General features: G+C 48.0%; 1 protein-coding gene across 2 annotated transcripts in view; it reads right to left on the reverse strand.

Annotated features, from left to right (window-relative positions):
* ZMYM2 (zinc finger MYM-type containing 2) overlaps positions 1-12638 on the reverse strand; it is a 381579-nt gene extending 368941 nt beyond the window's left edge. For both annotated transcript variants that reach the window (XM_086935215.1, XM_086935214.1), the window contains exon 1: positions 12467-12638. In XM_086935215.1, coding sequence (XP_086791341.1) covers positions 12467-12509 — 43 coding nt within the window. In that variant the 5' untranslated portion in view covers positions 12510-12638. The remainder of the gene's footprint in view (positions 1-12466) is intronic.
* Positions 12639-13381: the final 743 nt, after the last annotated feature.

The following is a 13381-nucleotide window of genomic DNA, read 5'->3' on the forward strand; positions in this document are numbered from 1 at the left end:
CATACCCTTCGAGGTCTGGACATGATCGGACAGGTTGCCCTGATTCGGACAGGTTGCCCTGATACTGCGCCCACTGGAACTTCAGGTCCCACTGCAGAGCCTACATATGCTATCTGGCATGTGTCACCGGCAGGATGCAGGAGGCCATCAGGCCCAGGAGCCGTAGGCTCATCCTGACAAACTCAGGATAGAGGCCAAAAGATCGGAATCATAGTCTGAATATCCTGGACTCGCTGCTCGGGAGGATAAACCCGAACCAGCGCCAAATCCAGAACCGCTCCGATGAAGGGGAGCTTCTGAGAGGGACTCAGGTGCGACTGTGGCACGTTGATGGAGAACCCCAGCAACTGCAGGAGGTCGGCCGTAGTCTGAAGGTGGTCGACGACTGGGCGGAGCGAGCCCGCCTTCAACAACCAGTCATCGAGGTAGGGGAAGACTGACACCCCCTACCTGCGCAGGTGAGCAGCGACCACCGCCATCACCTTAATGAACACCTGAGGGGCGCTGGTAAGGCCGAAGGGGAGTACAGCAAACTGAAAATGCTCCTGCCTACTGTGAACCGCAGGTAACGGCGGAGGGCCGGCAGGACGGGGACACGAAAAATAAGCATCCTGCAAGTCCAGCGCTACCATCCAGTCGAGGGCAGCCAGGACCTGAGCCAGAGTCAACATTTTGAATTTTTCCTTCCGGAGGAAGTGGTTGACGTCCCTTGTCCTTCTTGGGGACCAGAAAGTAGTGGGAATAACAGCCACTTCCTACTTCCTGCATAGGAACGCACTCGATGGCCCCCTTGGCCAAGAGGGCCGCGACTTCCTGTTGGAGAAGAACCAAATGATCCTCCGACATGCGGTGGCACCAAGGCGGCATGGCTGGAGGGGAGGACAGAAAGGGAAGGGAATAACCCTTGCAAATTATCTGCAGCACTCACCTGTCAGACGTAATTTCGCGCCAGTGGTGGAGGACCCTGCCACCCACCCACGTGGGGGGCTCCCTGAAGCTCGGATTAGGAGGAGCATGCCTGCATGCCTTGGGGCCCCTGGCCAGGCAACAAAAGGAACGAAACCCAGTGGCAGTGTTCTACGTAGAAAGACTAAAGGACTTGGCCGTGGCCCGGGAGTCCTTAAAGTGCTCCAGCGCACTGTCGGCCTTATCGCCAAAGACTCGGGAGCCATCAAAGGGCATGTCCATGAGCGAGTCCTGGACATCGGATGAGAACACAGTCTAACACAACCAGGCCTGGTGCCACAATGCCACAGTCGTGGAAATCGCCCTGCCCACCGAATCAGCGGTGTCCAAACCACACCTGATGGCAAACTTCGCCGCATCCTTACCTTCAGCAATCGCTTGGGAAAGGACAGCCTGGACCTCCTCAGAACACTGACGCAAGACCTGAGCAACAGAATCCGACACTGCGTGGGAGTAACGGCCCAACAAGCAGGCGGTGTAAACCTACCGCAGCCCTAAGCTGGCTGAGGAGAACAACCTCTTACCAAATTGCTCCAGCCTTTTAGAGTCCTTATCCAGCGGAGCCGTGGGAAAGGCACCATGGTGTAGGAAGCATCCTCCTCCATAGTAGGCGGAGGAGAGGCAACTCCCGGGTCAGACGAAACATCGGGGTTGCCCGCGTCTTCAAGGTCCTCCACCCAATCTCGTTCGGAATCACACTGCCGGGTAAGAGGGTCCTTGGACCCGTCCCAATCGTCGTCCACCACTGGCGTAGAGGTAGCCGGTCGTGGCGGCAGAGCCGGAGCCAGAGAAGGGACGAAAGGCGTCTGGAACGAAGCCGAGATCGGCCGGGCCGATGCCGCATCCAAATGCGGATCCCAGGCCAGAACAAAATGGTCCTGGTACCGGGGCAGGGGTGGGATAAACTGCACCCAGTGTGGCGCCGGGGGTGGAGCCGAGGGCGAAGCCGTAGCCAGCGGCGCAGGATACTAAAGCAAGCACAAAAAAAAAAAGAACCTGTAAGAACCGGCTCCCACCAGACGGTAAAGTAGGAAGGGTCAGGAATGATCCAAAATGCATTGGGTTTTGATATAATCACAGTCCAAACTGTAACATACATCAAGAAGTAGCTTGAATATAAGAATCGTTATAATCTATGAATAAAAAGAAAAGATTAATGTCCGATGACCCAGAATTCATTGGAAAGTGTTTGAAATTTGGAAGAGAAACTTATCAGGTTTGAAGTTAACTGCGTCCGGCAGCTGGGCAGCGGCTCATCCAAACCTGGCATTCTTGCAGCAAAATGGGATGGGGACACACCACACCTTCATTAGTACCTCCACAACCATGGCCCTCAGAAGGATAAACCAGAGGAAGGGCTCCAGAGACCAGTGGAAAAGTGTCTGAGACAATGGACTCCATCAGTGCCACATCCAGTGCGGTAACCTAAGCCAGGTTATGTCGAGAAGGGGAAACCTCAACATCAGAAAGAGCGTTGAGCAGAGTTGACGGTACCACCATCGGAACCGGCTGAGAAGAGCCCGACATCGGGGTTGGCAAACCAGAAGCAGGAGCCAAAGGTGGTAGCCTCAAGGGGCTGTGCACCGGCGTCACTATGGTTCCAAAAATGCTTAGCTGACCTGAAGCCGAGGGAGAAGCCTCAGGCGGGGACATAGGCATGATCTGAAGCACCTCCGTGGGACCCAAGGCCACTCCAGAGAAGGTGACGACCCAAAAATAGAATTAAGAGATTCATAACATTTTCTCATCAGGGTTAAAGTCGCCTAGGCCCCAAGAGAGGTGGGGAGGCACAAGCGGACAAGCGCACGGACACTTCACCAAAAGAGCGGGGACCAGTGGTAAGCGACGAGGGCAGGAGGTGCTGCAACTTCGAACGCCTATGTCGAGACTTACCTCCGGACAACAAAGGAGAATGACGCCCACGGGAATCGCTCCTAGATCAGATGAGCGTTCGGTCTGCAGAGTGTGTAGAGGACCGAGGACGACAAGAAGACTTTGATGAATGCGACATCCGTGCCGCAAGGAGCTTCACGTAACGTTCTCTGCGTGCTTCTGGTTGGAGCGGACGACAAGAGTCACACTAATCCGAGTCATCGTGCTCACACAGACACCACGTGCAACAAAGAAGGGAGGGTCCGTGGTGGACATTTGACGTCAACGGAACTCACAAGGTTTGAACCCAGAGGACAATGAAGAAGGGTAGAAAAAAGGCACACTTTCTCGTCAATGGAAAAACGACAAGTTGGCTAAAAAAGGGTCCGGAGGAACTGCAATGCGGATCCGTGTTGTTAGCCTGGAAAAGAAGTAACTGCTTCAGCACGTCGGCGGAGGACATATATGGACTCCATTGATGTCACACAAGGGAGACTGTCGCTATAGAGTCACTCCAAACCCTCTACAGACGTGCAGATGTACTGCTGAAAAAGCTTCCGGATCCAGTCTGGCACCTGGGGGGATTCTAAGATAAGGAATCTGCGGCTAGATGTCTCTATCCGATTCGGTGTTCTGAAACATGGGCTGGTCTGCCAATGCAGACAACGGATTGCACATTTACACCTGTGGGTTCTCATGCTGTTTCAAATACGTGCCCGCCTGCCGATGCAGGCTCAAGGATACGGCCTGGCACCTATGGCATTTGTGATAGGTACATTTCTGCTGTCTAACACCAGGGTCGGGTCAGGCCGGCCATCGCAGGCCGGGTGTGTGCAATCGCACCCATAAGGGGACAGCTCATGTCCGGTGGGTCCAGGCAGGGTAGTTTGGTGCGTACTCGCACCTAAGCTGCTAGGTCCAGGGTAAGCCCATGTGCCTAACCTGTCATTGCTGACCATTGTGGGCGCACTGGCATCTATTGTGATTTAACTCATGAGCACTCATGACACTGCAGGTCGTCGTAGGTGCGCATCCGCACTGAATGTGCCCATCATTGTTTGTGCTGCCTGCCATCACAGGCTAGTTTGTGCACACTGACACCTATTTAGTTAAACCCATGTCCAGTCTGCTGTGCAGAATTGGGTGGGTACGCTTACACCCATGGTGTTGGGGACTATGTGTACAACCTGCCATTTGCAGGTATGTGTGCGCATTAGTGCTCGTGCACCCAGATAGTGAGAAATACTAGTGTGTATTTTCACTACCTATGAGGCTTGCTCTTCTCGTAGGTTAACATGGGGAAGTGATTGTCATTACTTCAAGCTGCAATAGTGGATTGCAGTAGAGCAGCTCCATGAGGTTTCCTGTAAGTAATCAATGGATTCACAATGTAAATTATTTTTGGCATAACTCTAATAGAAATGCCGCTTATAGAATATGGACATTTCTGTGGTGCCTGGCTCCAGTGGACATCAGGGGTATAGGGAGCACATTTGTTAATTCCCCAGCGACTGTCAAACCATTGGAATAACTCTAGAACTGCAAGACCTCTGCCATTTGAGGGTCGCATGGGATACATTGGAGAGAGAGCTTTTGACACTTAGCCTCTAAGGGACATATCATGGCCCCATTAACAATTACGATTAAAGATTACAATCTGCATTCCACAGCCTCAAGGCAGGCAGGCCTACAATTTAGGGAAGACATCTGTGGTTCAAAGGCAAACCCCTTAAATCACCCCTAACTTCAAAGACACACACATCATTATAACTATTGGTGCCCTCCTTCAGCAAAGGGTGAGATTCACTTGTGGGGATGCAGGACCAGAGAACCTGGACTGCGTGGTGCACATCGTCAGAGGACTCTTTTGCACATGGAGGATTACTGTCTGTGAAGGGGCCCGAGTGCCCTTTCTGAATAAGTGGCTGGCCTTGGCCGAAGACCTACTGAAGTCTGGCGCCCTGAAGTGTGCTTTCCAAGGGCCTGTCAGCGGGCTTCCTGATTTTATGGAGATCTCAGGGACATCAAAGATATCCCACGAGGGACCTACTCCATCTACCTGTGACATCTGGAGAGCAGTACCCTCGAGTGCCCACATCAGCTACAGAATCCCATTGGGTTACATACTGTGCCGTGGTTGCGGCCTTGTAGGCGGAGCGTGCTTCCGGGGTTTCGCGGTTTCTCCATGTTTTCTCCATTCATCGGCAAAAGTGTTTGGATTCTCGTAGGTCCATGGTGAACCAGGTGGCTTCGCTGTCTGTCGTCTGGCAGGGTTCTGGAAGGGGGCGAGAGTAATGGCGCAGTTGGTGATCCATTGGTGTAGGTTGTTAGCTGCAGTGTTGGCATCTGTCGTGGTAGGGGAGGAATGGAGCTTAGGGCAGAGGTGAAGTGTTCTTCTGCGATTTTTTTCTAGTTTGTGGAGGTGGAGACTAGTTGCTTCAGTCCAATGTTGGTGACGGTCTCTAGAAGGGTGGTGGTGTTGGGGTCGCTGAGGTTGTCCGAGTGGAAGTTCAGGTCTTTGAGCAGTATGTAGACCATGGAGGCGGGGCGTGGGGAGCAATGCAGTCTGCAATGGCGTTGGGGAACAGGGAGCGGGGTCTAGGAGGTCTGTAGGCTCTTGTTCGGCATAGCATCGTCTGGGGTTGATCTGGAAGTGGATGTGTTCCATGGGGGACGAGGCGTCGTCCAAGGTGGTGATTGTTAATCAGAGGGAGATTTTGTGGTCGAAGGCGAAGCCTCCTCTGGGGCAGTTAGGATGGTCTTTCCTCAGGATCTTGTACCCGTCAGGGATGGCTGTTGCGATGTCGGGTGCAGAGCTGGCATTGGTCCAGGTCTCTGTGAGGAAGGCGACGTCGGGTGAGTGAATGTTGAGGTCCCAAACTTCTACTTCGTGTATGTGCAGAGAGCGCACGTTGAAGAGGATGCAGCTCAGGGTTTGGGTACGTTGGAGTCCGGTGGTTTGGGCGTGGCTGTCTGGGATCCAGAGGTGGGTTTAGGTGCAGCGGCAGTGTCAGCAGGAGAACGGGTCTGGAGTGTTGCTCTGCATTGATAGCTGGCAGTTGTTGCGTCCAGGATTGTGTGCGTGGAGGGTGTTGGGGTCGTAGTGGAGGGGGGATGGCGGACAAGGGTCCTTGGCACTGGTCAGTCGGGCTTGCATTTGGTGCACTGTTGCTTGGCCACCATTAAGTAGGGGTCAGGAGCGAGCAGCTGGGAGGCGGAACACGCAGGGAAGGGCTATGGGGGCAGCAGGGACAGACAACGCAAAACAGGAAAAACAAATAGTAAAAGACCAGAAAAAAAGACAAAACAGGCAACAGACAAAACAGGAGAGAGGCAAAACAGAAAGAGGAAGGCGCACAGAGCGGGCTAGCCGAAGAGCAGCCCCTTCCACTAGACCACTAGGAATGAGGCGCAGGCAGGAGCCTGCAGGTGGAGGAGGGCCTTGAACACCTTACCTAGATCACAGAAGGTGTTGGCGGGCACTGAAGCGTGGGCATTGAAGAGTGGGCTTCACTTCGCCTCCCCCACCGGAGGGGTGGGGTTGACAGAGGTGGGCACACCTTCTGGGTTGCTCTAACTTTTCCCACCTTTCTTCCTGCTGAAAAGGAGGTGAGACAGGAAGGGGGCCTGCTCCTGATAGCAGGAGAGGCTGGGGGTCTTGTCAAAAAGGCAGCAAGGCCTTTGAAGCTCCTCTGCCACGGATGGCTCTTCCTGACCTGGGGTAGGTGTGAACATCTCTGCCCAGGAAAGGCTTTGTTTCTGTGCCTAGGGAGCGATGGGTACCACCCCAGGGGTCCAGAAACATGTCTCGTGGAGGCAGGCTGGTGTTTACCAGTCAGGGAACCCACCGGAGGCTGGTCGTTTTTCGGGGTGCATTTCTAGTGCATTTTACAATAAATACCACACTGGCATCAGTGTGGGTTTAATGTGCTGAGAAGTTTGATACCAAACTTCCCAGTTTTCAGTAAAGACTTTATGGAGTTCGCAATGACAAACTCCCAGACCAAATACTCTTTTATGGATTTACTGCACTTACAATGTATAAGAATGGACTTAAACATTGTAGGGGTACAGTGCTCATGCAACAGTACCCTCACGAGTGGTATATAGAGGGATGTCTTACCTATAGCATAACGGTACAAAAGGGGGTAGTGATGGACAAAGCATCTGAACCAATCACACACTCACACCCAGTCAACAGATCTGGGTTTAATCCATCACCGTTCTTTAGCCCACTCTGCCACACCCCAGTTCAGACATGGCCATATGCAAATCAGTCTGACCCTGTGCCTCATGGGAACAGTCCAGCCCGACCTGCCAAGCCATGCCTTCCCTGGACCAGAAACAAGCTTCCTAGGACCCGATGCTGGCATAACAGCCGTCTTCAGCCAGGCTTGCTTGAATCCAGTGGCAAAGTGAGCAAGGGACTCACGTCTGAGCATACCCTGCCAACTTATGGCGAACAAAACGGTACAAAAGGGGGTGGTGATGGACGGAGCATCTGAACCAATCAAACACTCACACCCAGTCCACAGATCTGGGTTTAATCCATCACCGTTCTTTAGCCCACTCTGCCACCCCAGTTCAGACATGGCCATATGCAAATCAGTCTGACCCTATGCCTCATGGGAACAGTCCAGCCCGAACTGCCAAGCCATGCCTTCCCTGGACAGGAAACAAGCTTCCTAGGACCGGTTTCTGGCATTACAGCCGTCTTCAGCCAGGCTTGCTTGAATCCAGTGGCAAAGTGAGCAAGGTACTCACGCCTTCGCATACCCTGCCAACTTATGGCGAACAAAACGGTACAAAAGGGGGTGGTGATGGACGGAGCATGTCTATTTAACAGGGCATTACAATTTGCTATCTGCCATTGTGTGGACGCTGCTCTTTCAATTTTTCTTCCTAATGCTTCCAGCTTCTTGCTTTATCAGGCAGGGGACCCATGGACACTGGTGACATAGTCCTTTCTCCTTGCCACGCTTAAAGCCAGTGGGTCTGCCTTGATATGTCCGTGGATATATTCTGGGTCCAGTGTGGATGCTTTGAAGCTCTTTTTTACATGCGGCATCACTGCCTTATTAGTAGCTGGCTAGTTAAAAACATCCCTACCCTGCTGTACTAAACGTGGTAGCATACTAGGAGAGAACATGCATCCTTCCCTATTTCCAATTTCCTCCATAAAGTGTCAGCTGCCTTTTTAGCCGAAAGGCTTTGATTGCCTTGAGGGGCACGTGCCTGTCTCTTACTGAGGCAAATCTGCCTCGACATCTTCCCAGAAAGTATCTTCCTCTGACACGTGAAACCCAAACTCTTCAGAGTCGATGTGAGCACAAGCAAATTCCTGCTCCCCCAAGTCTGTATTGTGTTCAATTGTGTGCTCTGGTTCCTTCTTTCTTCTTCTTGATTAGCCCTTGATTTCAGTTACCCAAGCACTATTCTTCCTACCGACTGATGACGTTAAAGATTTAGCTATCCGCCTGGGACTTTTCTTTGGCAGGCATCTGTCCATTCTTTCCCCGTTGTCCGATTGTCTTCTGAAGTCGAGGCAATGTCCTTCGGCACTTGCCTCTTGTCTATAAGGAAGGGTCACGCGTTGAGCTCCTTTGACTGCTGGCTTTTTTTTGGTGCATCATAGGTTTGATTTCCTTTGGTATAACTTCGTATGAGCGCCTTTGCTTATGCGTTACAGGTGTTTCCTTGGGTGTCATATGTTTGGCCCATGTGAGGATGTATAGGCCTGAGGCACTCTAGGTTTAGGGTCGCTCTTCAAGACCTCCACGGTGTCTTTGGGATCTGAGTCTTTGTGTTCTCCCTGAGCTTTCTTGACCTAAATGGTCTTGGAGGAACCCATCTCCTTCAAAAGCGAGGAGGAGAAGCAATCCTGAGACTTGTGGCTTCTACGGAGTCTAAACATACAGAATGTATGTCCAATATTCAGGGAGAACTTCTATGAATAGTTCTAGTATCATTTAAAATCATGCTTATGCTCTAAAATGGCACTGAGGAGCCCCAGAGATTCCGTGCAAATTAGTTATTCTCGGACTACGGTTGTAACCCTCCCGACAAACCCTGAAAATAGCTCTCTAGTGTCGATCCAGATCTTTCTCGAACCACTTCCGTCTCTTCGTCAAAGTATTGTTGACAATCGTCGGAAAAAAGTGGGAGCACAATGGATGTACCTCCATATTCAATGGTGGAAAAAAAGACTAACATGGTGGGCACGCACAGGGGAACTATGGGATTACAGTTGACATCATACAAGGGCTGCACAACTGTGTTGACAAGGGCCCCTGGAACTATGCAATTGTGCTGCCGTGGTGTTTTTCACATAAATATAGATCTGCTGCATTCGCCACAAAATCCACCAACTGCTGCATAATCTGCTGATTTTAACAAAAAAATTGTTTTTAATGTAGGTGCATGATACAGAGAAAAAATAGATTGTGTGAACTTATCGCCTAAATTTAGATGGTGTAAAAGAGATTTTAAGTATACAAAATTGACTCGGTCAAAAGCCTTGGCAGCATCTAACGCAATGACTGCCAAGGGATATTCATATTTCGAGGTCTCTTTTACACCATCTAAATTTAGGCGATAAGTTCACACAATCTATTTTTTCTCTGTATCATGCACCTACATCAAGAGTACTAGTAAATGGAACCCTCACACTTCCCATCAGAGTAATGCGGGGCACCCGACAAGGTTGCCCCTTGTCACCGCTGCTTTTTAACATATATATAGAGCCTCTTGCATGCAAAATTAGAGCTTCAGCAGAGATACCCCCCTTTGTTGTGATGGATTGGTCCAAGAAACTTGGGCTTTATGCGGACAATATTGTTGTTTATTCTACTGATTTAGTTGGAACCTTGGAAAATTTAGTCAATACGACAAAGGAGTTTGGCAGGATTTCTGGATATCAGTTAAATCAGGATAAAACTGAAATAATGACTTGGAACCTTGATACTGAAGATGTTAAGACAACAAAAGAGATGAGGTACTTGGGAGTTAGGATTACTCAGAGAATCGAAGATATGGCTAAAACTAATTACGATAGGGTGAGGAAAGAGGTTGGCGAGACGTTAAAAGGTTGGATGAATCTACCCCTTTCAATATATGGAAGATCCAATCTTGTTAAGATGGTCATTGTACCTAAGATTACCTTTTTATTTGAGACTATTCCACTGAGCTTTAAAAAGGAATGGCTGGCGAAGTTACAAAGTATGATAACATCTTTCATATGGGCATCAAAATCCTCTCGAATTTCGTGGAGGAAAATCAGGAGGAAAGTTGAAAAAGGAGGTCTGGCGGCTTCAGACATACGAATATATGCATGGGCTTTTTGTTTAAAAAACTGCAGGATGTTGTTGGGTACCCCTGTTAACTCTCAGATTGGAGGCCTTTTTGCGATAATGCTGAAGAGATCAGGTTATCATGAGTTTGGTTTTTTGTATAAGTTTGGAGACCCTAAGTTTTTTAAAAAGGTGAAACTCAAGACACTGAGAGATCTTGCGGAGACATGGTATAAGATTAGAAAAGTATCTAATCTCTTGTACTTTAGCCATAGTGCTCCGATATGGGATTCTCCTGGAGCCCCCTCTTGGACAAAAGATTTGCTTGCTTCAAGTTTGAAAATGGAACCTGATCTGCAAAGGTGGAAGGACTTGTTTCAAGATGGCAATTTAATTCCTTGGGATAGCTGCCGACAAAAGTGGGGCTCAGTTTTTTCTAAATATAAGTATCTACAGATTCAAAGTTGGGCGAGCCACCTGGAAGTAAAGATTGGAGTGGAAAATGAGTTTGAGTCAAAGCTGGAGACGGGGACATTTGAGAAGGAAGTAGCCTTCTGGTATTGGCGAATACTAGATTTGGAGGACGGATCATTTGATTTGCCAGAGACCCTGTGGAAGGAAAGCTTGCCAAGGATCGCCACAGAAGACCAATGGCAAGTAACTATGTGCATGCTATATAAAATTGTTAAACCGGCAAATCTGAGGCGAAATCTTTTGTTTACCATTCACAGGGCATACTGGTCTCCATACAGGCTTTCTAAATTTAAGGATGGAGGGATTGTTGGATGTCCAAAGTGTAAAGCTCCAAATGTTGATGACCTACACATGTTCGTATCTTGTCCAATTATCAAGAATTTCTGGTTAGACGTGAGTAATTCCCTCTCCAAAACTTTGAATCAACCCATTGAGGTAAGCCCTGAATTAATTATTACCGGGAGAATGGATTTACAAAATAATTTTCTGAATAATAATGTCAGACTTATTTTTTATGCTATGTTGTTGGCACGTCGAGAGTTATGTAAACTGTGGGTCTCACCACTTAGTCCCACTTTATTAGATTGGGTTTTAGCTATGAGGTACACGGCAAAGCTTGATATGCTAGAGCCCTCTAAAAGAAACAGAGGTTTCTGATTACCCTTCCTGCAAAAGTTTGGTTAAAATTAATTTTATGTTAAAGTCCAATGATTAAGCCCGTGCCTGTCTCGCTGGAACTTGGAACTACCCCAGTACGATAAAGAGAGATGGTGGAGGACACACATCTTGGGTCAGGCTGGGAAGAAGGACAGTTTAGAGGAATGTCAGGCCCAGAATATGTGGTGTTTATGCCCCATTACTCTGAATCCAGCACAAGAGATAATAAAAGCCCAGAGGTGGATCAGAGAGAAGAAAGGGCGGCAAGACGGCAAATGAGGATAAAAAAAAAAAAAAAAAAAAAAAAAAAAAATTGTTTTTAACTCAATTGTTTATAAGTTACTGAAAACATAGCGACAATAGAAGTTCCTTTGCAAAGGTTGAGTGGTCACTTTTTTGTGGTGTATTGCTATATTTGGGTGGTAAACTGGTACTAAGGAGGTGCAACCAATACCCAGACAGTGTTAAGTGAAAAAATGACAAAAATAATGAAGAAATTCTATTACAAAATGTGCTGCATTACACCACATAATATGCCTTTTCTTGACGCATAATTTATTAAACTGTCCCGCATAATTTGGCCCTCCCTTGCTGCATAATTCCAGTGGCCCTGATGTAGATCCCCATCACTAAACCTAGGAAAAGACTTCCCACTACAAAATCTATGTATCATTAAATCCATGAACCGTCTTTAAAATATAAAAACTCACCACCCCATCACATATCTTGCTTAATAGTATGTGGAGAAGTGTGGCTCAGGGGTTAGAGGCGGCAGACCTGGAAGCTGAGATCGGTCCTGGACCAGGGTTCAATTCCCCGCCTCGGCGGGTCTTGGGCTCAAAAATTCCACGGACTCGATAATTCTCGTTCCGGTGCCTACTAGACTCACGGGTTCACACTCTGCGACTCTGGGCAATAGCTTGCTTAATCTCCACTACGGCCCCTCGCGGCGGGATGCCTGGCTTTCACCTTGTGGATACCCTGCTGGGGTTATCTCGCAGGGGAATACCAGGACGGGTTCCCAAGGCAAGCGCCTTGATGCCTTCGGGTGATACGTGCGCTATATAAATCGCAATACATTTACATACATACATTTACATTAAACTGATATGTTTATGTGAAAACCATTTATTTGCTTTATGCATTATGGTAGAAATGCTCTATTAGATAAGTACACTGAATAGTTTGAATGTAATAGCATAACATACTGTTAACATCTGTACATTCAGCATTTGATTCATCTTCCGTCATTTCTGTTGTCCTTAGAAGCCCATCTTCTTGAGGATTCGTACATAATTCGTCATTGAGCTCGACCGCTTTTGAATTCCTCTCACCACAGTTTGATGAGGCAGGGAGAATGAGAGGAACTGGCACCTAGACAAAAATTAATTTCACAATAACTTCTAATACTTGTACATGAAAACATTACATTTCTGCACCAAATAATTATAAATTTTTTGTTCATGTATCAGCATTAGTCGCCCATGTTGACTTCAATTCACTGCAGGTTAACATAATAAATATATACGTTAAGTAGTGAATTTGAGAAATTAAAGCTTTTTATCATGCTTGGCACAAATGTACAGGGGAAAATGATTAATATGGGGCAAAGAGTAAACAAATTAAACTAATCTTACATGAAGTGTAAAACTTTTAAGGCAAATTGTAAAAGCAACTGCGTTACACATTCAAGAAGGATATTTGTTAATGTTCCTATACAGTCAGCTGAAGGAGGTTTAATAGCCTAAAACAGATTTGTACAGTTTCTACAGCAATGATCCAGAAAAACAGTAAATCTATAGAGTCCCTCTGATAGGACAAAACATCTAAAAGACAGTCCGGAGATGTGCCACGTTTTCACACTACAGTTTTAAATCTTTAAATATGTATTGGCTTCCGTAGGTAACAACAATACACACAAAAAAGATAAAGGAAAATACTGACTGTTGCACACGTCATTTAGCCTCAAGCTAGAGTTGTACTAATAAAAATCACTAGTGTGAATCAGAGTTACAGAAACGAATTGAAGCAGATGTTACTGAGTCAGCCTCAAGCAGGAGTAGCAGGTGCATGAATTAGACTGGAAAAAAAGCCATGTGAACTCCACACAGCTTTAATCTGTG

Source organism: Lissotriton vulgaris, chromosome 8 (genome assembly GCF_964263255.1).
Source record: "Lissotriton vulgaris chromosome 8, aLisVul1.2, whole genome shotgun sequence".
In the NCBI taxonomy this organism is placed as follows: Eukaryota; Metazoa; Chordata; class Amphibia; order Caudata; family Salamandridae; genus Lissotriton; species Lissotriton vulgaris.